The sequence below is a fragment of the Thermobia domestica genome, chromosome 12 (assembly GCF_964235325.1).
Source record: "Thermobia domestica chromosome 12, izTheDome1.hap1.1, whole genome shotgun sequence".
Taxonomy (NCBI): Eukaryota; Metazoa; Arthropoda; class Insecta; order Zygentoma; family Lepismatidae; genus Thermobia; species Thermobia domestica.
Genome location: NC_137465.1, coordinates 40,812,809 through 40,839,563, shown reverse-complemented (window position 1 = coordinate 40,839,563; position 26,755 = coordinate 40,812,809). Strand labels below are relative to the sequence as shown.

The 26,755-nt window shown below is 34.5% G+C and overlaps 1 protein-coding gene across 1 annotated transcript in view; it reads right to left on the bottom strand.

Annotated features, from left to right (window-relative positions):
* The window catches only part of Aldh (Aldehyde dehydrogenase), a 102,282-nt gene that overhangs the window by 7,490 nt on the left and 68,037 nt on the right, over positions 1-26,755 (bottom strand). The window contains exons 2-8 of the mRNA XM_081733631.1: positions 16,349-16,453; positions 14,858-14,998; positions 13,412-13,658; positions 6,835-7,022; positions 6,215-6,364; positions 3,561-3,698; positions 518-682 (exon numbers count right to left, since the gene is read on the bottom strand). Of these exons, the coding sequence (XP_081589757.1) occupies positions 518-682; positions 3,561-3,698; positions 6,215-6,364; positions 6,835-7,022; positions 13,412-13,658; positions 14,858-14,998; positions 16,349-16,453 (1,134 nt within the window). The remainder of the gene's footprint in view (positions 1-517; positions 683-3,560; positions 3,699-6,214; positions 6,365-6,834; positions 7,023-13,411; positions 13,659-14,857; positions 14,999-16,348; positions 16,454-26,755) is intronic.

The following is a 26,755-nucleotide window of genomic DNA, read 5'->3' as shown; positions in this document are numbered from 1 at the left end:
GTCTTCTTTCAGTGCTATAATGCATTTTTTAATGAGTGATTTTGTTGAACACATAATTAAGGAACCGATCTACTTAAATCTAATTGTCTAAAACAAATTACTATGACTGGAAAACCTACTTGACAAATAGCTACGTCTGTACAGCAAGTTATTTGTTCCTCGTATTGTAGATTCGAATCAGTCTCTTATGGAAAAAAAAAAAAAAAAAAAAAGATTGATCTAATGATAAAATAAGAATTGAAGCTTTTTTTGCCGTAGTTATGAATATAATTAGCCTGAAAACAACTAGAATGGGACAATTACGTTAAATGTGACCCTTCTCGTGACTAAACAGAGATCTCGCCTATGGTATGGGAACACAGGTTTCATCTCTATGTGAACGAATGCGATTCTGATGCCACGTTAAATTGCAGATCCAGTTTCACATACTTTTTATGGAGAAAAGTGATGCTAAAGAAATTACACGATTATACATAACCTTGTTTCAAGATTTAGAATATCGTCAATAAACATATACCTCTTCCTTGGCTATTGTCATATCGTCTTTCACATCAGCAAATACTGTGGGCTTAATGAAGTAACCTCTGTCTCCAAATCGTGAACCACCAGTCAGTAGTTTAGCACCTTCCTTCTTGCCAGACTCAATCAAATTGAGAATTTTCTTGAATTGTTCGTTATCAACCTGAAATAAATATTAATTATTAATTATTATTAATTGCTTATTCATTCTCCCCTATTCTTCATGTTTTTGTTTCAATCAATCTTTTTCTTAATTCAAAAACTGGCATGGTTTGGAAACTTAAGAAATAACGCTTAATTTCAACACTATACTACATGCAAAGTCCCCTCACTTTTTCACCTTTCTTCAAAATTCTATCTGAATGATGCTCATTCTAACTTTGAAACTACGTATAACTTAAATAAAATCGGACTAAAGCAAACACTTCTACTAATTAGACATTATTAGACACACTGTCGCTAACGTTCTCGTCTTTGGTACGAGAGGTCCCGGGTTCGATTTCCGGTGGGAACACTCGGTTGTTAAAGCTTTTTCAGGTCAGCCATCCTGACTGAAGTTATCGTGGGTTATCCTCATTCACACCAGCCAAATGCTAGACAGCTTCCTTTTCTCAATCCTTCCTTTCTTCCCTTTCATCGGATAGTGTGATCGCCAAGGGAAGTCATCCCTCATACGTGACAGCTTAACACATGGCCATAGATGCTGAAAGCCCACAAATCTAATTCCTAATCCTAATAAGTAGGGCAACCCAAAAGCATAAAAAGCATAACAGCAATTTACACATATGGTTTGTACTTTGAACATGGTTGTGGTTGTCTAAGGGTCCAGAAGAAACTAATTCTAAAAGCATAATAAAGCATAATTTTAGAAAATAAAGCACAAAGCATAATTTAAAATATATAGCATAATTCTTGGAAAATTCTATTTAACTACAAGCTTAACGTATTGTATTAATATTTTGTACACCCAATATTTACGATGCAAAATCTGAAAACATAATGCACAATGAAAAGCTTATTTTTATTTCTGTAAACTTTTCGGTGTAATCCTTTGAAGTGGAGGGGAAAAAAAGGAAAAGAAGAAGAAAACTTTCCGCCAACAATGAATAGTACACAATAACTCTACACTATATTGTTATGTGTACCTCTTGAACTTGAGCACTTTCAGTACTTTTTGATGGCATCTTTGAGCTTCCCTTTCTGTATATATGCACCTCTAAGGCGTACACATGTGATAGAAAAAACTGACTCGAGTAAAGCATCTCTCTTTAAAGTGCATTAAGTCGAAAAGTGCGTTAAATATGAAAGAAACTGGTTGCATAAAATATTAATAAATATATCAAAATATTTAGAATATTTAATATATTGCACATATTATACATTATACACGATTAATGTAAAACAATGACTGGAATTAAAGCATAATTTGGAAAAAACAAAGCATAATTAAACAAAAAATAAAGCATAATGTGGGTTGCTCTATTAATTAGACTGTCGAAATTAATAGGGAGTAAGTGTTTGCTCTGGTCAGAGCTTATTATTATTTAAAATAATTAAGTAAAAGAATGACCTTAAAATATCTTGCATAATAGACTTCAGTGCCATCATAGCATCCAGTACTATTCAGAGTTATTAAACTCACAATTTTCACTTTTCCCCTAATTTGTTTCACTTTTTCGAAACAATTTATATCAGAGTTTTCATACTATATGGGACTTAATGTTAGTTAAGTTTCGTAATCATTAATAATTCTACCTACACAAAATAGGTAATTCCGATCTTTGTCTATGCCACCATAGTAACAGTTTATGCTGTAACTTTTACCAATATCAAATAATTAAATACATAAGAATTTCTAGGTTTGCAGTCCACTAGGAAAATCTCCGAGACAATATATTAACCTCTTATGCTTCGAAGGATAGAATCTTGCATAAGGGAAGATTCTATCTTTCACCCCATAAAAAATTAAAGCTTAATACAAATACTAGTTAATCAAATAGTTATTGCAGTTTGTTTCTTTCTAAGTTAGAAAATAATATGTTTTCAAATCAATTTTGATGGCAAATGCTTTAGATAACACTGCTAAACACGAAAAAACATTAATAAATATGACTATTACAATGGATATTATTTTCTTCAGGTCAAAAAACGTAAAATGATTCTCTGAATTTTGATATACCCTAAAAAATGTGAAATGGTGAAGTAGATAAGAGACGGATTAACACATTTAAACATACTCTATCAATGCTCCATCAACCATGTTCTGCAACATGCACACTGATAATTCTAGCAACAAGCATTATGTTCTCTCAAAAGGTTTCCAGCGAAAGAAATGTTTTTAGCACCTTGGTCTATATCTTGTTAATTTTACAATTTAAAGTTTTAAAGATTATAATAAAGACATGTTTAAAAGTCTAATAAATAAAAATGATTATGAAAACAAACAAACTCACACACTCTCTCTCTCTCACTCACACTCACACTCTCTCTCTCACTCACACTCTCTCTCTCTCTCACACACTCTCTCTCTCTCTCTCACACACTCTCTCTCTCTCTCTCACACACTCTCTCTCTCTCTCTCTCTCTCTCTCTCACACTCTCTCTCTCTCTCACACACACTCTCTCTCTCTCTCTCTCTCTCTCCCTCTCTCTCTCTCTGAGATTACTTCAAATTATATGCCGTAGCCAAACTACCTCTATAAAAATTGCTTCGTGAGTACCTTAGATTCTGAAACATGTATTTTTGGATAGCGCACGTATTAGTTCCTAACTGAAGTCTTGACCCGACTACGGTAGGTTCCATAGTTTTGGAGCTATGGACCTTTAAAATTCATTGTTTCATGTTTTTGGCAGCTTATAACTCCGAAAGGAAGCATTTGTGCACCCAGGTTGGTCTATACTTTTTATCTTCGTGTCAGGAATCACCTCCCAAACGTTGTCGGTGTTTTGAAACACCATGTAGATATCAGTATATAATTTATGTTTATTATATCTAGTTAATTTAAACGTTTTCTGTGATATGTGGATAAATAAAATGTTACCTGAGGCCCTTGCTCAACTTTGAGATCAAATGGGTTGCCAACAGTTCTTTTTTCAGCTCTAGCCACACTTCGTTCCACAAATTCGTCATAGACATCACTCTCCACAAATATTCGAGATCCAGCACAGCAGCACTGACCCTAAAAATAATAAAATATCGTTAACATTACCAATCTTATTGAACACAGCACCACTGGGAAAGGAGGAGGTAAAGGGCAGGCAAGCGCCCGAAGTATATTTACGACGTGTATCTCATACATTTTTTTCTGGAATAATTTACAACTTAAATGACCAGTGTTTGCATAAAACATTACATAGGTTTCATCGATATATTTATATAGAAACATAACACTAAAATCAGAAAATGTGGAAACTAATTATTTACCAGAAAAGTAAATATATTACCATAAAAAAGACTGTCCGTTTCCATCTGCTGCGTACCTAAGAGATTCCACCCTGCCAACACCGATCAAGCTCAATGTGATAGCCACCGATATGGACCACTGTACGACATAACTGTTTCCACTGCAGCAGACTTTGATGCAGCTTACCAGCAATACATTGTCCCACTCCTACTTGCAAGCTTTCCAGAAGCCATTTATCGTGCGAGCCCGACGTGATGAAAGGCGCCGTTTGAGAAATCCAAAAGCACAGAAATCCATGGAACTACTCGAATATCCGCGAATAGAACAGAAGGAATACCAGTTGTAGCTGTCATGCATTGGTAGAAGGCCAGCGAGATTTTGGAGTATGGCTTGAAGCTTTACCCTGATACAATGCCACACGATGGGTGTCTCGCCATAAAATGCTGGTATTTCATCTCTATAAAATACAAATAAGCTTTAAACTGGCTGGCTTTAAGCTAGGGATATGATATATTCTTGACAAGAAGCAGCACTGATTCTGACACTTTTTCGGACCTTACGAAGTTCGCATCTTGTAGCAAACGACAGTAACAACCATAAAACCTTTCGAGAAACTTCCTCCGCTGCTAGATAACAGCTAAGCTTGATACACGTGTACATAAAATTTTGTTGCTGTGGAACCCAGTTTGACAAGTGTCGCTATCTCCCATATTTTCGGGTGGAAATTATTATCCTTTATATAAACACTTCCGCTACATGTTTTATCAGACAGAGGAAAAAGAAGTTAAAGAAAAATTTTATGAAAAGCAGCTGTGAGGCATCCACGTAGGTGCCATCCGAAATTTTATATATAATATGGATTTTCAGGGCTCATAGTGGTCTGGTCTCTTCTAAATAGTTGAAAAGTGACCAAAAGCACATGAAAAAGTGACCAAAATCTCAAAAAGTAACTTTAAACCTTGATGTTAAACTTGACATAAATTGAATTTTACATTTTCTTTTCCAATCAAAATAGGGCTGCTGGATCATTGCTGACATATGTAATGTTTTAAAATGTTAAGATTAAAAATTATTTTACTTAAGTTTGTAAGCTAATAAAAAAATTGGATTACTTGTGTTTAGAGGTTCATTATTAATTTCATACTTTAAACAGTTTTGTATTTCAACTTTGATCTGGATGGGGTAAGGTCATGGCCCCACGAAGAAAATTTTGTAGGAGGGCATGTTCCTGGTTGCCATATTACGTTTGGTATTTTTTTATTTGTATTAAGAAAATCTTAAGAAATTTAAGTTTTTTTCGTGAGCCAAGAGCGGGCGAAACCCCCCATGCTCCCCTTCGGGTGCCGATGGGTACGTCCAAATTTCTATATTTTCATTATGGCCAATAATACAAAATTAAAGTAACATAATTAATACATAGTATCTAGACTACCGTTAACTGATAATAAAATTTTGTCTTGTACAATTGGTTTGTCACAAATTTTGTCTTCGTACCGCATGATTGGTAAACATAGGTATGGCTTCTACCAACATTCCGCATACAATGGGAAGTAAATTGTCAACAGGTAATATATATCATTCTCCTTTAACATAAAATCAAAACAAATAATGTGAATTATGTTTATACCCTTATGATTTTTTTAAAATGTTAATTACAAATGTTAACCAAAAAATGCAGTTGCATACAAAAATGAAATAAAAAGCAGTAACAAGAACGTACGCTAACAGATGTTCATATTTTCACATAAACTTAGTCTTTCTTCATAAAGAAGTGAGTTATTAAGGATGATTTTTCTTATCCACCATTTTCTACAAGTCACCGGTCTGTTTCTGTTCATCTTTCAAATCTTTCCTTACTTCCTTCAACTCCAATGCAAAACAAAAAATCACACGAAAAAAAAAAATGATTTTACTTTAAAAAAATAACTGAGTGACCAACTTGAAAAAAAGTAACTTTTACTTAAGAAAGTGACTCGCTATGAGCCCTGGATTTTATACATAATAAAGTGAAATAAACTTGTCATGGAATAAACATTTGTTATTTGTAACATTTCATTTACGCAAATTATCCTACTATATAAATAAAATTATAGTTGTTACCTTTTGAAACTTTGTTTGCATTACATTTTAAGCTTATTGTGTTAGTATAAGACATGGCTTGCAAATAGTTGGAAAAACTCTCAGGAAAAGTCATATTTACTGTATTTTGTGCTAACCCTACATAAGCCATCTACAAATAAAGTTTCATAATTAAAATTAATCTACACCTATTTCTTTAACATAATCCTTACCTGATTGAAAAACAATCCAAAGTGAGATGTCTCAACAGCATAATCCATATCAGCATCTTTAAAAATAATATTTGGTGATTTTCCTCCGAGTTCCAGTGTCACTTTCTTCACGTTACTGCGTCCAGCAAGTTCTTGGACTATTTTTCCAACCTAACAACGAACATATGCATTTTTTACAATTGAAGTACAGGAAAGAAGTTACGAATACTAATAAGATAAATTATAACTGTTGGTGTAATCAGTGAAAGGTTATTTCTTGTAGTATTTCTTAGTTTAAGGATACAGAACTGATGGGTCTTATGTATCAAGTCTATGACTATCATGAATAAAATTAAGAAAGATAAGTAAACGAGCAACATAAATATTAGGACTTAAGTTACAAAGATGTAGATGAAAAAGCTAAATTTTCGCTTTATCAGAGTTAAATAAGTTATCTTCCTTTGCTCTCACTCCATTGGATAAATCTACGTTGATAAGAAAATTTTTGTTCATTCAAACCTTTCTGCTATATAATACGAATGTCAATAAATTTACTTACTAAGTACCACTAACACGAAAATCGGAATAAGTAATATATATTATACTAATAAATGCATTATTACACTAATGGTATTACTTGCCTCGGTTGAGCCTGTAAAGGCGACCTTCTCAATCCCCATGTGCGATGCAATAGCTGCCCCTGCTGTTGGTCCAAAGCCTGGAATAATATTCACAACTCCGGGAGGGAAACCAGCCTCCTTCACAAGTTCAGCTACATATAACGCCGTCAGAGGGGTCTGCTCAGCTGGCTTTAATACGACTACATTTCCTAGTTACGAAAAAAGAAATATATGTATATTTCCTCCTATGTAACATTTCTACCTAAAGTGGTTCACTGAGACATATACAAGAAATATTTGCTACTTCACAACGTTCCACAAAATCATATACTAATACTACAACGCATTACTTTTTAAGAATAACCATGGAACCTAGCAACGATATCGCAAGCATATAGAAGAAATTCACAATATTTACAGTATTAAATATTGTGGAGAATCCAGAAGAGAGGCCTTCCCTGAAGGGAATATATAACTATCATTTCAACCAGACGAGACGACAAAATTATTTTCTCTGTCAAATTTTTGACCAAACATTTGCTCTCAGTCTATTGTTAGCATAAAATAGCTAATACAATAGCACTTTTCAAGTGTTACTACGAGCAATATTTCGCATCCCCTCCCAACCTTTCACCCTTTTTGCAAAAATGAAGATATACACCTTGCATGACCCTAAGGCGGATCCAGGAGGGACGCACATCCCCCTCTCACAGGGTAATATAATTTTTTTTGTTATTTTAATGAGATGACGAGGGCGTTTTTCTGTCAATATTTTAAACCAATAATCTCCTCTCAGTCTACTGTTTACAAATTAGCTACTATTGTTACTACAAAGTGATACAGCGGGTAACATTTTGCGCCTCTCTCCGAACCTACAATTCATTTGTGCAAGAATGAAGAGAAGCCTTCCTTGGCTGAAATCCTAACTTAAAAATCAATATTATATATATATATATATATATATATATATATATATATATATATATATATATATATATATATATATATATATATATATATATATATATATATATATATATAGGAAAAGTTTTCTCATGACACGCCCTGTCATCCCCGGCACCAAAATGAACATAAACCTTTCCCAATTGATCACATATGTATGTTTAAAAAATAAAAGCCAGTGACTTCAATGAAGTATCCAAAGGTTTTAAAGAAAATGTGGAACGAAAGCCATAATCCAGTAAGTTGTGAAAACAAAAAAAAAATTCATTTTTCATCAGTTACTTCCTTTCAAATTTTTTGCCTTCGCTACAGGAATGCTTGCTACAAACACAACCTGCATGCAACTAAACAGGCTTTCTTCCAGAAACTTGTCCAGCAGGGAAGGGGTAAAAGCAAACCGTGGTAAGGTAACCGTGAAAGGGGTAAAAGCAATTAACATTTTTAAAGTCCAGTTTGAGCTGCCAATAAATATGGTAATTACATACCAAAAAAAAAAAAAAGTTTTTGAAAGATTTAAAATGGTCAAGCAACCTTTATTGGATCACTTCAGATTGGTTGATCTTTCAATATTTGTTTCGTCTTAAAGTGTGGTTATCATACAACACCAAATTATAGGTTTACACACAACACACCCACCCACAAAGTTATTTTCTCAAAAACTACAGATGAGTATTTGCTCTCACATATCATTCTGTTTAGTTCCAACGAAATCTATTGATTGGTCTGTCATATCTTTGGACATTTTCCTCCCCATTCGCTAATAATCTATCTATTAAAATGCTACAATACCAATGCTACCAAGAGCGACCAAGCTCTAACCTATAACCTTAGCTTTCAAACCTTTAATTTACGGTTATTTGTGATTTCACGTTTATAACAAAGACAAATATTTTTAAAAGAGTGTACTTTAATATATTACTTAAAGAAATATTTTTCACAAAGTTTATTCTTTTAAATTATTGTTCAAAGGCCTTTGCCTTTAATAAGCCTTCTCCGAAATAAATGCAAATGGATTGTGCTGCCATCTTTGGAGCTCTTTTAAACTACGTTTATATGTTTGTGTCCAATGAGATCTCGGAAACTACAGGCTCTAGAAAGATTACGTTTTCAATGATCGATTGGAAATTTCATGTAGATTGTCCAGTTGTAATTGAATATTTAAAAAAAAAAACATGAGCACTATTTCTCTATTACATTTTTACGAATACATTGGAAGTGTTGATATTAAAAAAAAAAAAGAAAACTAAAGCATCACATCCTAAGCATTATACATTCCAACACCACACTATTGTATATAGGTGTTGAATGTATCTCAGGCGTTTGTTTCATGGCCAAATAATAATGGGAAAGGAAGGATAACCATTTCTCCAGTCTAAGATGAACCTTTTTTTGGGGAGCTTTTTGCCCAATGAACACCATATATAACTGACATTATAATTAATTGTGTATGTTATGTATTTGCTTATTACATACTGCATGCAAGAAGAAAAACCACACTAGTCATACATGAATTAGAAACTCCAACCGGAAGTAGGCTCAAATCTTTCAAACGTTGCGAGATATTGAGAAAAAAAAATCGAAAACAGTCTCCCCTTTATGATACCCCTTGACTTTTTTTTAACCAATACGTCTTTCACTTGTGTCTGCAAAGAAACATGTACAGATGTTGTGAGGAATGAGAAGGAGATTTATGCTCATATGCGAATGATGCGCTGTGTAGAGAGCGCAGGTTCAGCTAGTCTATATATTAAAATGCCAGGTTTATACGTTTATGGCAAATTCTTTTGACAATGATATCTCGGAAATCTCAAACTCTAGAAAGATGCCGTTTTCACTGATCGATTACAAATTTTGTGTAGATTGTTCAGTTCTAATTAAATATTTTTTTTAAAAAAAAATGGCCGTTATGTCTTTATTACATTTCTTAGAGGTACACTGCAAATACTGAAATTTTAAAAAAGTAAAACATCATATCCTACGAGTTATACATCCAAACACCACACATTTTTATGCGGGATTAGTAAATCTCTCCGGCGTTTGTTTCATAGTCAAATGATAATGAAAAGCGAAGGATAACCATTTCTCCTGTCTAAGATGAATCTTTATTGCTTGCAGTGTTTTGCCCAATGAACACCATATATCACTGACATAATTAATTGGGTGTGTAATGTATTTGCTTATTACATAGTGCATGTAAGAACGAAAACACTGATCATACTGAATTAGAAACTCCAGCCGGAAGTAGGGTTAAATCTTGCAAAGGTGCGAGATATTGAAAAAATAACTGATCCTTCACTTGTGCCTTAAAGAGACATGTACAGATGATGTGAGGAACGACAAGGAGATTCATGCTCATATGTGAATGATGCAGTGTAGAGAGCGCACGTTCAGCAGTATTGTAGAATTTGTTACAGATCACTCGAAATCTTTAAGTTTTACGTCCCACGATTATGCCGGCTAGCTAAAGGAGACTGTGATTATGAGAAATGAACTAAACTGTGGAATGAAGAAAGTGGGAGGAAACGGGAGAACCTCGAGAAAACCCACGCACAAGGTGTTTGTCCACCACAAAGTTCACTTGGCGCGAGCTGGGATCGAACCAATGATCCCATGCACCAGAGGCGAACGTTCTACCACTGAGCCACCGCGGCCCCTACACAAGTCACTCGATAGAAACGTACAATCCAAAATTTCCATCAACAACAATAAGTTTGTTAGTATCCTAAATGCAATATTTTATTTAGATCATAACCACAGATCGGAGAGAGATGACAAAAATTAACGCGCTGAAATTTATTTGGGATCAACGCATAAAGTTCAGCAAAATTTATTTTCTATATTTCGCTGTACATTGTCTCCATTACTGCGTAGCTTTGTATTTTTCAGTTTTCTTTTCTTTTCTTTTTTTTTTTAATTATTATTAATTTCCTTCGAAATCGAAATGGAATAACTACACCGTAGCTAGCTACTGTATTTCATTCAAGATTCCTGTAGAAATTTAAAAATAACAAATGTACTTTGTTCAGGTCAAGGCTAAGTTTCATCCTGATACATGAAAATAACATCAGTGCAAAGAATGTGGGTTGCGGCTGATAAGAAATTAGACAAAATAAATAGAAATGAATGAGTGCTCAAAGGTGAAACTGTGCTAATGCTTTTTCGCGTCTTGATTTTATACGAAAAAATAGGAAGATTGTTTTAGCTTTAAAAAAAGGATTGTGCGATCAAAGATATATTGTAGTTACTCATTAAGAAATTTAAAAAAAAAAAAAATACTTAGTTACTTTGTGGAATTGCAATTAGTTACCTTCTGAGGGACTACGAAATGGACTAAAGTAAAAATATACTTCATTTATCTAATTTATTCAAAAGTGACCATTGATTTCAATTGGGAAACACTGTGTATGAGGAGGGCTTTCTCGGGGTTCTCCCGGTACCTCCTACTTTCGTTATCCCACCATTTTCACCCATATCACAGTCTCCCTTAGCCTCAGTGCATAGTAATGGGATGTTATTATTATTATTATTATTATTATTATTATTATTATTATTATTATTATTATTACAATTTCAATTTTGGACTGTTGCGTGTAAATGGGTTACTATGTAAAGTGATAAAATGCTGTAAATAATTTATTTATTAGATGGATACGGAAATAATTCTATATTCTCTCTTTATAAGAAAGTCTTAAACAAGGATCATGCAATATGTACCGTGTCCTGCGAAAACGAACTAAGCGCCACTTTCATACTTTTAAGAAAATTACGTATAAAGGTTGATGTCCAACATTAATGTAGCCGTAATCAAAAGTGTGTTTTTTTTTTTTTTTTTTTTTTTTTGGAAAGGTGTTGGATTTCCTCTCTTTTCGATTGTGCAAAACGTTCTAATGCGTATCAGGAACCAATCGTCGCATTTACGTGGATTTTCAAAGTTTGGCGCTTAGTTCATTTTTGCATAACACGGTACATATATTCCTAGACAACAGAGGTTAATTCACTTATAAATGTACTACTTACGTAGAAAATGACACGTTTGCACCACTGGTTGTGTTCGATCTGCAGACCATCTCTACTGAGTATTGACCGACAACGGAGTTTCCATTGGAGAAAACTGCGTTGCAACTGGACCATGGGTATTGCATCCCACTTCTCTTTATGGGATTTCCGCAGGCCGGTGACTGTGTGGACTCGACGATGGAACAGGTGCCTCTTGAAGAGTCCGAAAGCAGAATAGTCCATTAGGCTGGCTTCCGAACTTTTGACACGACCCGCTCGGGAGAGTAATACTCCCGGAAGTACGTTTTTTTTTCGCGCGCTACTCTAGCCAGCTGTTTTACGCGCTATCCTAGTCACTTGTTTTAAGTTGGTCACAAAATCTATATCATTTAGTACAAGGGGAACAAAATGAGCCTTATATCATGGAGTACAAGGGCAACAAAACGAGCTCTGCGGGGCTTCTAACCCGTTCCTACTACTACTACTACTACTACTACTACTACTACTACTTATCTGCACAAAAGTAAGTAAATCACATTTTTAGTATTATTTTCGTATTATTTTAATTTAAAAAGTGTTATAAAAATGTAAAAAAATGTTTAAAAAACTTTCCTCGGGCCGGGTTTGAACTCACACCAAAGGAGATTTTCGTTACTAGCATATAACGCTAGCCCATTCGGTCACGAGGACCGACAACAACAATCGTCTGAATTCTGCTATTTGAATGCAACGTGGCAAGACATAGATAACGCCAACCAATCAGAACTGTGTTTTTCATTCCTCTTTCCGGGAGCATTACTCTCCTGAGCTAGTCCTTTTGACACAGATGTCGGAGAAGGAAACTGCCGAAACTCCAGTTTCCTGATACACACGGCGATCGAATTGCAGCGTGTTTTCGTTGTGTGGATGATGATTTGTCTTGTTGCAGTTCAATCTGGTTCATGTCTTGTACAAGGCTAAGATTTCATGCTGGTACATTTCAATCAGGACAAGAGTCTGATAGCACACAGCATTTATTATAAAGTTTCGCTCCACCTTTCGGAGACGCAGCTTGCTTCTGTACGAGAAAGCGACCACAATCACGAACCCTTTTGGGAAGCGGTTCTACCTGCTCGCGTCGGTGTGGTACGTCCAGGACTATGAAGCATAACACCATTTACAGAGGCACACGGAAATTTCGCACTTGACATTTCGATGATGCGCGACCCCGTGAATTTAGCATCGGGAAGGGGCACAATGAACTCCTCCCAGAATCTGTTCAGTTTCGGTGGCATCAGACTACGCACGAACACACTGCTCTACTACATAACTAACAAGATACTTTTGCTTGCCTCGTGACAATCTCACGATCATAGTTGTGCATGTACGATAAAATTGCACACTGACTTCGGCTCAATATAACTGAATCAACCTCTATTTGAACACTACGTATGGCTTAATTTCAGTTTTTGTATATCATGTGTAGTGTTTATCTGCATCATTTTCACTTACATTTTGATGCCTTTTCTTTTTAAATTATAAATTCCTATTTTCAATGTTTTTAGTCCCTGAATATCCACTCTCTAACAATAACAATAATTAACCTGAAGGAACTATGTCAATTTTATATTAGAAGTAATTTTATTTATTCAGTCATTACCTGTGGAAAGGGCAGGTCCTATTTTCCATCCAAGCATAAGCAACGGGAAATTCCAAGGAATAATCTGTCCACAGACTCCAACGGGTTCGTGTCGAGTATAGCAGAAGAAATTTCCATCCAAAGGAATAGTTTTGCCATGAACTTTGTCAGCCCAACCAGCGTAATATCGAAGCACTTTTACTGTAGCGGGAACATCAAAACTAACTGCGTCTGAGTATGGTTTTCCATTGTCCAGAGTTTCCAAACTCTGAAACAATTTAGTTTATTTTAATAGATGTAGTATCTCTGACCTAGCTTGGTGAATGGTACGAAAGAAATATATTCGTACTAATTTCAAAGTAAAAGAGAAAGAATTTTAAGTACTCACAAATAAGTGTCAGACTACAAAATTATATAGGATTAAATACAGTGATTTTTATATACACGGTATATAAATTGTCTTATTTTACAATTGAAATACTATTTTTTTTTTAAGATGTTCTTTCTATACTCTAAATGCCTTCTCGTATGAATATGTTGTACGTATATTTGCTTTACAGAATTGAATGGAAGGAACGTGTATGGATAAAGTATAGGATTTTGAAATTACCGTAATTACAATTTTGAGCACAACTGATGTAGCGAATTGAAAGAATACTAAATCTGACAGTATGTGAATACTAAAGTGGAAAGAAGGTAACAGATTCATTTTTAAAAAGTATGAAGTACTGAGAAAACTAAAATAGAGGAAAATATCAATAAAGTAACAGTAAAAATTACGAAGACAGTAAAAGTGAAAGGGAAGGATGATTATTATGAGCACACGAAGTTATGAAAAAAATTACAAGTTCATAATTGAGTAATTGAATTGAAATATAAATAATACTACTATCATCTTCCATTCAGCGGCAGAATTTCCGTAAAGAATGATTAAGGACGTTGCCACTGGAAATTGGGACTGAATTGCCATAAGCAGTATATTTGGTTACAAATATAGAATGCAACTATTGGATGCACATTTCTTTTTAGAAAAAAAAATACACACTTTGCTCGCATTCCGGACACAAGAATCATAACATACTATTTCAGAATGTCTATGATTCCTTTTTCAATGCATATTTTGCTACTACATTGCGCATTAAAACATGATTATATGTTCTGTCCATTGTGATACATCTGGAATGCAAGCAGAAGAATTTTTTCTAATATCAGAATACATAAAAAGAAGGGTAACAACTGTCCAGTAATCTGACAGAAGTTTACATTTCCTAGATGAAAGAGAAAGGGGAATAGATCTCTTACAAGAATTTTTTGAGGTGAGGAGAGACACAAAGTCTTCCTCAGTTTAGAAGTAAAGAGCATTCAAAATACAATCAAGTGAAGCTTGTTGCCCACATGTAAAAACACGGTAAATGTTTTTTCTATGGTGTTGAAAAAATTAAAAAAAAAAAAAAAAAAAAAACTTACTGCTAAATAAACTCGATCCCTTTCAATTAAATCTGCCAATCTATTCAGTAAAATTCCTCTGTCGGAGGCATCCATTGTACGCCAAGGGCTTCCAAATTTGAACGCTTCGCTTGCTGCTTTAACTGCAAGATCTACATCAGCCTGTAAAATAAATATATACACACGTCACTACTATAATTTTAATTCTTCTTTTACATGAAATATATTTGCATTTGCCAACTTAGTCAAATTGCAGATAAAATAGTGCACTTATAATTTCAAGAGTCGAACATTAAGAATATATTTTAATCAGAAATTATTTGATATCAATGATTCAACGTATTTTGGCTCCAAAATGTAGAAAGCGATACGATAGCGATTCAATATATCTATCGAACATACCTATGACAATAAGTAATCCATCCATATTAGGAAATCTTCTAGGGATTCAAAATTGCACTGAATGCAATTTGAACAACAGAATGAAACTAAATGAAATTAATTTGAGCAGACAGGCCTACTGAATGATTATTATGATTATAGAAGTTTTGAGACATGACAATGACTTATTATTACCAATTTAAAACCTAATCTATCCACTTTTCACTCAAAAGTATATAAATAGTGAACAATATTATAAAGTCCAAAGAACCTACGAGTATTTCATTATATATGGCTAGTATTTGAACAGAGCATTTTGATATTTACTAGGATTAAATTATTCTGTTAATTACAGATTTATCTATTAAAAATAAAATAAAAAAAAAACAAAAATTTAAAATTATTCAAAAGTATTCTCCAGTACTGAAAAAACTCAAGTATTTATATAGCAATATGAATTTACAGGGTGGCCCAAAATAGGCTACAAAATATGAAATTTTAGTTTATTAAGATAATTAGTTTATTTGTTTCTGTCTGTTCCAAGCTTAAGGTATGAGTGAAAAGAGATGAAGAATACATAATAAAGAAATTAAGTCACTACCTGAATGGATGACAATAAGAAAATTGTATAAAACGTCATGGGCCGGCCAGTGCGGGACTGTATACCTACTTTTGGGCCACCCTGTATGTCAAAACATTTTTATTATAATATATTAATACATATATAACAGTTAATAGGTCATATTTAACATTTGTAGTGTTCTGTGTAATGTTAAAATTACGTACTAGCAAAGCGAAATTTGCGTATGAATGAATAATCCATTCTACAAAGCTTCTATTAACAAACAAAAGTATACGATATGTATCTCCTCATATCATATTTACATGTCAGAATTGGGATATACATATATAAGTATGTGACATGTTTGATTTGTGACTAACGAGTAAATATTTTCTGGTCTACGAAAGCAATTGCTCTCAATACAATTACGTTATGAAGTTTCTTATGACTCATAAAAAAAATAGCAAACTCTTGTTATGGCATATTCTGCATAACTTCATTGTTTACAATTATGTTACCATTCTCAATAGCAATATGTTATGCATAAATATTAACAAGTATTCCCTTACCTTATCACCTTCTTGGACATCAGCAATTTTCTCCCCTGTGCTCGGATTGATAACCCCAAATGTTTTTCCAGAGGCAGATTTTCTCCACTCATTGTTAATGAAAATCTACAACAAAAAATTAAGAATTATGTAGGTTAATCAAAAAATGATAAATGATGTAAGTTCTTATTTAAAAAAACAGTGCTGCCCACGAGACGAGACATATGGCTGTCTAATTACGTACATTTTATAGAAGTCTCGTCTCGTCTTGATTCTCTTAAGAACTTTTTCGTCTATTCTCACTTCTCGAAAAGCTTTCCTCGTCTAGTCTCAATTTTTGTCTCGCATTGTAAATTTATGTTCTTTTTTTTCTTAATTTCATCTCGAAGCTATTAATGTTCTTCAGCGAAATGAGACTTGCACGAAAGATAAGACATAAGAAAATAAAATGAAATTAAGTTTTACGTCCCACAATTATGCCGGCTAGGCTAAAGGAGGCCGTTGTGATTAGAATGAAATGGTGGAATTAAGAAAGTGGGAGAAAACGTAAGAACCCCGAGAAAACCCACGTACACGCTATGGTATAATAATATATTATTGGGGTATATTGTGTGAGGACTTGCGCATCTTTAAACTAGGGATGGTACCAGTCTCGGTCTCGTCTCGGTCTCGTCTCGAATTATCGAGACGAGACCGAGACGGCCATTTGTATACCGAGACGAGACCGAGACGGCCTTTTATATACCGAGACAAGACCGAGACGGCCTTTTATATACCGAGACGAGACCGAGACGGCCTTTTATATACCGAGACGAGACCGAGACGACCTTTTATATACCGAGACGAGACCGAGACGGCCTTTTATATACCGAGACGAGACTTAGGTCAGTCTCGAAAGTCTCGGTCTCGTCTCGAATATTAATATAGACAACTATTAAGATTGACCTTTATTCAAAATTTCTTTCGTTGCTGTATTAGGTAATATGGGAACAGTTGACTAATGTTCAGTGGCGTATTTAGGGGATGGCTATCGGACTGAAATAGATCCGAAATAGATTTGTGATCATGTTTTCGCATTGCACGTACAACACAAATATTTCTTACTCGTTCTCAAGCCTCTCCCGAAACAAAATCCTGCTGATGTGTATAGTCATCTCTGTCTCTCTCTCTCCCTCTCTCAACATATTATATATATATATATATATATATATATATATATATATATATAACAGCAGGATTCAGGATATGATCGAGGGAGGGGCTAAACCATAGTTTGACATTTTATCCAGTGTAAAGAAAGAAGTAGGATTGAAGCCCATTTTATACAGTGTATAGCTGAGCGTCAAGGGGAGGTATAAGCCCTTTAACACTCCCCTTGGATCCTCACCTGTATATCATATCTAATATAAGTAAAAGGAAGAGTTTGTCTGTGTCTGCGTGCCTGTCTTTCTGATTGCCTGTGTGCGCCCTGGGGACCAGACGAGAGTCCAAGAGTTACGAAATTTGGGTGACAAGTATCATGTCCCAAGCCTCAGACCAAGAAGAAGCGTTTTTTTACTTTTTTAATTGAATCAGGAGGGGCGTTTACCGGGACATGTAAAAGTAGTAGAAAATGACCGATATTAGTGTCGAATACATAGTTTTCGCAGTCGCTGAGATCAATGGTGATACTTTCATTAGCGATGACTTTCAAAGTAAGCTACCAGTGCATGCGGGCCGTGGTTCACTTGCGGGGGAGTACCGAGACGTAAAAATAATACAAAATGACCGATATTAGTGTCAAACAGTTTTCGCGTTTTCTGAGATCAATGGTGAAACTCTGATCGCATTAACTTCCAAATTCACCCTATTCAGCTGCGGGCCGGAGTTGACAGGAGGTATACCGAGACATGTAAAAGTAATCCAAAATGGCCGATATTAGTGTCAAATGTATAGTTTTTGCGGTCGCTGAGATCAATGGTGTCACTTCCATTAGCGATGACTTTCAAATTCAGCTACGAGTGCATGCGGGCCGGGGTTCACCTGCTGGGGAAGGGGTACCGAGACATGTAAAAAATACAAAATGACCGATATTAGTGTCAAATACAGTTTTCGCGATTGCTGAGATAGTGATACTCCCACAGGCCTTGACTTAAAATACTGGTCCCATGCGAAAAATGGGTATTTCATCTAGTTATATATAATAGTCATATATATATTAAAAATGCTGAATTTTTTTTTAACATGGTGTGTGAAATATGGAGGGAGAAATTCTTCTAGATACTCTGCAATACCACTAGATAAACAAGCAATGTTGCCAACGCAACATAAAGTTGTAATTTCTCAAATTGTACTACGTTTGATATTACATATTTCTGTTCAGTTAATTTAGTTTAGTGCCTGGGTTTTCTCGGGGTTCTCCCGTTTCCTCCCACTTTCTTCATTCCACCATTTCATTCATCTCTCATCATCACAGTCTCCTTTAGCCTAACCGGCATAATCGTGGGACGTAAAACTCAAAAATTGCATTTTTTAAACGAGTTTAACGCCTCTTTCAGCAGCGAGGTTATATGAGACTGAACCTACTGATTAACGTTGAATCTAAACCACATGAGCTCCCGCCGGGAATCTAACCCGGGTCTCTCACGCCATAGGCTAACTGCTTAGCCAGGAAAGAGCTCTACATATTTTTAATATAGATATTAAATTAAACCACAAAGCACATATTATTCAGTGTAACAGAGGACAATACATATCACTAACATCAACATTTTGGAGATCTCTAATAACTCAAATGGCAGGAACATTATAACATTAGTGCTCAGTAGTTTTAATTACAACAAGTCGCAGTTACATTATTTTAAGCAGTGTTGCGAACTTAAATACATTGCTAAATATTATTATAAATATAGTGCAAATAACGTAGCTAAAGTGCAAAGTATTTTAAAATTACTCTTAATTTGTTTTATGGTGCAAAAATGTTTTCAAAACACGATGTTTTTCATAGTCTTTGGGCTACTTATAATGTTAATGTCAAAGTTTTTGTTCCAGCAATACATGTAAAAGCAAATTGTAACTAAAATTAAACGTAACTGACAACTTTTCAGTAGCACTAGTTGTTCTCCCTAAGCCTTAGGCCTGGTGTATTTTTTTTTTTTTTTTAGATTAAAACACTGCTTTATTAAAATTTTAATTACATCCTAACTGCATTTCATTTGTTATAGTTTGACCACCGACCACCTCAAACTCGATCCATACCATATAGCTATATGCAATTATTCAAAGACTTACAGTTAGTAATACACATTGTGTTGATTTTTGTTTTGTTTTGTTTTAGTTTAACGTCTCACGATTATGCTAGGGCGGCTAAAGGAGACGTGGAGTTACTGATCATAGTGGAATCCGAAAAACGTCGGTCGTTGAACATTACCGCCACCGGGAATCGAACTCGGGACCATGCGAACCAAAATCAAGCGTACTAGCCATTACAGCAAATGGGGGTTCATACATTGTGTTGATTTAAATAATTGAGTCAGTGTTGCCAGATCCGAAGATCAAAAAGCAGCGTGTCTGTGCTCCAAAAGTAGAGGATATGAACTATTTGTAGCCCAAATATATAGAAATGAATTATTTGGCAACTAATGACTGGTACTAATGAAATAATGTTTAAAATAGATCGGAAAATTTGATGGACATATTGCAAGACGAAATTATGATCGATACACGAAAACAATTTTAGATTGGATACCACGTGACAAAAACAGCCTATGAAATGTCCGCATACAAGAAATTGTGACAAAATCAGGAACCACTGGGGAGTAACCTGGAAAAGAATTACCCAAGATAGATAGTTGTAGAGAAAACTTGGGAAGACTTCATTCAGCAGTGGATTGATAATGCTTGATTATTATGATGACGATGATTTTATATCGAGACCTCAGAGGTAAACTAAACCAAGTCATAATTTCGTAATTTTACAGGAGAAGCGAAAAACCGGTTCCTTAACTAAGATCTATAATACTGTTTTTCAAACTATACTAAGTAGTTACAAAGTAGTAAGAGGGCTTTAGACTTACATTATTACACCACTAGAAAGAACATAGTATGTTAAAAAAAAAAAAAAAAAAAAAGTATTCTAACTCAATTTGACCAAAAAGTGACTTAACATAGTCTACCAGTAATGTTCAGATATATATACTGTATAAATTTACTAGGTAAGGTAGGGTAAAATTGGATCCAAAATTTAACGAAAGTCATACAGCGAAATATTATATATATATGACTAATATTTCATGTTGCTGCAAAGCTACGAAAATGAATACAAAAGAAAATAGAAAGTTAAGAATCACTTGTTTTGGCGAGAGAGAAAATAGATACAGCTAGCTCGAATTACCTATATACCTATATAATATGTATATTTATGTTTCGCAAGTACTTTTCAATCAATATAAAATTTCAACGCAATGAACGCACGATTTGGTTTTCTCGAATAAAGATCACATGCACCGCTAAGAGCTCAGGAATAAGCTTAATCTATGTTACGGCAGTGGATATACGTATGCGTATGTAATGCGTTACAACTTTAGGAACTTGTATAAGAAACAGAATGTACTTAAATTTAGACGCGAACTATGCGAAACATCTGACTTTGAATCTAACTTGTTTCGTGATGCAACCCGAGGCCACACATAGCAAAGATGAGTACCGTAGCTCCCACCACAAAGTTCATGAATTTCGTGTTATAAGGTGTCAAACACGTAGATGTGAAACGGTAATAAAGCATTTGATCAATTTTAAACAAAATATATTGTAGTAATAATTTACCCTATTTGTTCAGATAATCAACGATATATTATGTTTTTAAAATGACAGTCAAAACAGAATGTATTGGATAATAAATGTGAAATTGTAAAATTTCAATTTCGGTACGATTAAATACATTCATGCTGCTATGTGTTGCGTTATCCGTTAGAATGTATTGAATAATTCTTATTCTACGGAAAGAAATAAACTACTGTATAGTACTGAAGATAATTTAATCGAGTTTAATTGTATAGGCAGTACTGAGGCTATATGAGAAACTCTTTTGCTGAAAGTGAAATATGAGTTACTATTAGAATTTTATCCCAGATATGATATACCCACTGATGATTGATATTGGAACAGACGCATGGAAGGCATCTAGCAAATTAGCTCTGAAGAAGTACACCATACTATAATTCTAAATCAAGAATAAGGTCAAAAATAAGAAGCAGAAACGACAGACTTTACAATAATAATACTTTTACAATTTTAATTTCACCTTTTTATTTCGAGACTTTCGAGATGAGACCGAGATTTGGCCCTCGAGACCGAGATCGAGACAAGCATTTGTAGACCGAGACGGCGATTTTTGACTCGAGACGAGACCGAGACAGCTATTTTTAAACCGAGACTGTACAAAGTCTCGTCTCGTCTCGATACCATCCCTAGTTTAAACGTTGATAAATGCTCTTCATTGTATTCCCACAATCGATTTATCAATTTATAATTTTTATAGTATGAATCATGTAACACAGTGTGAGACTTGGGTGAACCAGTGCTGTACACGAGGCTCGTGAAATTTCTCATTTAATCTTGAAAGAGAGACGAGAATTACGTACTTATTCATAAGCGGAAGTAAACCACTCAAATGTGAATCTTCTATGGGAAGATGGCCAAATGGTGGACCGTGAGTGCTTCATCATACCCACGAATATTTTAAGATTTTTTTTTGAACACTTACATTTCATGTAGCACGCGGAGAGCAGCTGGTCGTCAAAATATGCCTGAATCGAGACTTGATTTTCAAATGTCAACATGTTTTTTTTTTTTATTTTTTTTTTAACTCTTTGGTCACCAAACTCATCCTGCAAGGTAACGGGCTTTTATATTATATTAGGGAATATTTATATTATATTATATTAGGGAAATAGTCCGACAGAGGGAATAACTTCATGTTTAGTGTCTCCAGTGGACATGGATGCTGGTCGTCTCGCTTATCGTCGTCGTTGAGACAAATGTTCTATATTCACGCAGCTCTTCCTAAACTGTCAAAGACGAACATATGTCTGTTCATACGCTATTGTGCTTTCTTCGGTGTGTGTCACTGACTTGCTACGAACAATGAACTATTCAATTAGATCAGCACGTTATTCTTTTGAAACTATAAATAATGGCATGTGATAAAATTGCATATGAATGAACAGAAAATAAATGATAGTTCACGATTATTATTTGTACATAATTACACACACTCAAGAATGAATCACAAATACGATGTAACCTCAACTGGAGCACTTTGTCAGTCCAACTGCATTATTTCTTCGAAGATCACTAAAACCACTTTTTGACGTAAAACACAAAGACCGTTGGTGTCCAATATACCAGATTAGTAATGTTAAATTCTAAAATTCATTCGAATAAATATTCAAAGAACCAATTATTGGAATTTTAACAGCATTAGGCCTATACCAGACGAATTCAAGAAACATAAGTTAATTAAAAAAAAAAAAGTAAGTTTTATGCTGCGAACTGACGTAGGCTAAACAAATTATATATCACTGATCAGTGCACGTAAGGATGGAGTATGTTTCTCCAAAGTTATTTTTGATTCTTTCCCTTAGCTCAATACACACTGCCGGAGTCAAATCTTCATATTCCGGCATGCTGTAGACGCAAAAACAATACATAATTACTCCAAACTCTACCTCATAATAAACTTATAAACCACACGTATTGTTCTGATCCATTCTTCGAAATATTCATCAATTTCAAATACCAAAAATATTTATTGAATTGTAACTTATTCAGCTGAATTATATTATTATTATTATTATTATTATTATTTTGTATTTCAGGGGTGGACTGGCTATGTAAAAAGGGCGCGGTCACATACTCTGGGAGGGCGCTGTCCATCCGATGCTTTCCCTTGTTGGAATACCCCCTCCTAATAAAAGGAAGAGCCGGGGGCTTTCCCTGGTAGTACACAATAAACAACAAAAGATTAAGTAGCTATTGCAGTTAATCACGATAGAATTATACAAATTCAATATTTTCATAAACAAAGAGACTTTGAGTACTAAATATATTAGGCCTATATAAATCTGCACATTTTAACTGAGACTACAAAAATCACACAAGTTGTTTACATTCTTCGGCTACATTTGTTAACAGCCTAATTATAACTGAAGATTTGGTTAAGTTTGGGGCTTATGCTATTTTTCATACTTTTGTCCTTTTAAAGCTATGTTCATCATAACATTAACTTATTTTTCATCTATTTTTAAAACCGTTGATAAAAAGTATACATGAAACATTTACTACAAATTAACAAAAGTAAATTTAGAATTATATACCTACCTAGCAAAAATAGAAATTCAAAAACAAAACTGCTTTATGAGGGGGTTGGCAAGATGGCGTAGAATGTTCTACACAATGGAGCGTCATGCTCTTCAATTATTTCAATTTCATTTTTAACAACAATTTCAATTTTGGACATAATTTAGTGCATTATAATTTTTATAGTGATTTACATATTTTTTTGTATGTTCTACGCTTCTGCCTTCCTAGTCACAAACTAGTGTGGAAACATAACTATTTGAAACAGGCCAATTCGTCCATTTTGGAACGGGCCATCTTTTACAATTATAATAACAACAAAAATATTTAAAACAATTCTAGTGAAGCAGTCAACTTGGCCTTAGTGCTGTGACTTTTAATTATAAAATCTCCCGCGAGGAGATGAATAGAATAGAACTGCTTTATGCTTGAAGGAGCTTTATCTAATTCGCACACTGAGAACAATGATTCCAGATGTTCATCTGTAAGTCTTGAGTGGAGTCTTGTTTTTGTGTATCTGAGCTTTGAAAATGCTCGCTCACAGGACACTTGTGTTGCCGGTAATGTAAGGAGATACTTATCAACTTTGAATAATTCTGTGTAGAGTCTTGTACATATAGTACTGCAGAATCACATCGAAGGCGCACTTAAAGCAAGAATTGCACTTCACTCCATCACATTTTATAGACCTTAAATCCACAATATCGTCAGTCGGCCCCAAATATTCCTCCCCATCCTCCATGAAATCTTCAGAAAACTTGTCCTCTTCAATCAAATCTTCAGGGAATTTTGAAAACTCTTCCCACATTGATGAAAACGAAAGTTAAGTTTTCCCTCTTCACAATCAGGAATTAATTCAGTGATTCTTTCCAGTGACAACGAAGCCAGACTTAAACTCTTGAACTTCTTAGGATCAAAACACTCTAAATCTAAGTATAAGCTTTGATTTTCAGCAAATCGTTCCTGCATGCTGTTAGAAATTTGTTCTAGAACACAGTTGAAAACGGTTACTTCAAATCTGTATTTACTACCTGAGAAGATAAATGAAAACACAGACAACCTAGCACTGGAAATCTTTGAAAAGAGACTGGGCGTAAATTTAAGTACAAGGGACATTTGCCGTTCTCATAGAGTAGGACAGAAGAAGCCTGGTAGTACACGGCCAATTATTGTTAAATTTGTTAGTTATCGCTCACGGGCTGAAGTGTTTAATCAGAAACGGAAGCTAAAGAACTCTGGAATTGTAATAAGAGAAGATTTATGTAGTTCACGATTGCAGCTACTGCAAAAGGCACTTAAGAAGTTTGACCCCAAGAATGTGTATACAAGGGACGGAAAAATTGTCATCATCATCAATGGCAAAAAGAACTACGTTACGAACGCTTCTCAATTACAGGAGCTGTAAAGTTTGCACTCTACAGTGTGTGAATGATGACCTTGTGTGTAGTGCAAAAGTGTATTTATGTTACAGTTATCTGTTCTGTTCTATGTTAGAAATATATTTTATACTTTAAAGGACAACTATGGTAAGTCGAAATCAATTTTTGCTCTTTTGTTATCTGTGTACCGTGAGTTGACAAATTTATAATATATTAGTGGATACAGAAGTTGAACTTGTACAAGGGTACTTGTACCAATGTTGTAAGTTAGTTACTCATCACGTTACAAATCTCAACTGGACACGATGAAGTTAACAACTTAACAACACGATGAAAATGCTAAATTTTAAGCACTGTTTTATTAAGTGTGCGTTAAGTGATAAATACAAAAACGCCTATGTTAGAACTGCATTTATAAGGCAATTTTTTCCCATACTCTTATTTCTTCTTTACTGTAAGTTTAGTCATCTATGTTTTATGGTATTTTATTTTATGTTTATCGGTAGAAAAGGCAGTCATCATGTCATGTGTGTCAGTGTAGCCTTTCAGTTTCGTCAGGGCTCAATTACTGCTTTAATGATGATTTTTTACATACATTTTAATTATAATCTTTGTATTTGAATATGGGTAGTACAAACATAAACAATGTGGGGTTTCAGATCCTTACTCAATCTGCTGCTTCGTCAAATTTTAAGATTATGCATGCAAATGTCCGTTCTCTTTTTCCTAAAATTGACGAAGTACGGCTACTCGCTGTCTCCACAAAATGTTCCATTTTGATTATATCGGAAACATGGTTGGACGATTCTATAAGTACAAGGCAAATTGAGATTCCAGGATATTCAGTCATTCGCAGTGACAAAGGGAGGGGTGGAGGCATGCTGATTTATTACTTAAAACATATTAAAGTGAAAGTTGTTGACTTTCAATCTAACGATGTTTATCAATACATAGAAATGTTAAATCTTGTTGTTAATGTGAACCACTTGTCAATTGGTATTACTGCTGTATATAGATCTCCCAGCATACCATATAGGGAATTGTCAGCGATCGAAGATGCCGTATTGGAACTATATCCACAAGTCGACCAAATATTCGTTATTGGTGATTTCAATTGCGATCAACTCTGTCCAGATAAACAAGAAACTATTTACTTGAAATCTATTATTAACATATTAGGTTTCACACAGTTAATAAATGAACCCACGAGAGTCACTGAAACTACCGAATCTTTGCTAGATTTAATTATTACTGACAACCCGGAACAGGTACACTCGTTTGGAGTTAGTCCACCCATTGGAACATCAGACCACAGCGTAATTCACGTCACTCTCAAGCTTCATACAATATCCAAAACTCCCAGTAGAGTAATTCAGTGTCGTACTTACGCTTCATTTAATACCGAATCGTTTTATCATGATGCACAAAATTACAACTGGGATGATATTATTCAAATGGAAACAATAGATAATAAAGTTGAATTTTTACAAAACTCTATACTTAACATTTTTGATAACCATGCACCGCTCAAAACGAAAAGGCTATCTAAGAACACTCTTCCCTTTATTTCAAGTAACACAAAACTTTTAATGAAGTTGCGTGACCGTGCTTACAGAAAATATAAAAGAACGAAGAATCAGTTGCATTGGGAGGATTACAGACGTTTGCGTAACTTCACAACTACTGTTGTGCGACAAGAAAAACTGCGTAT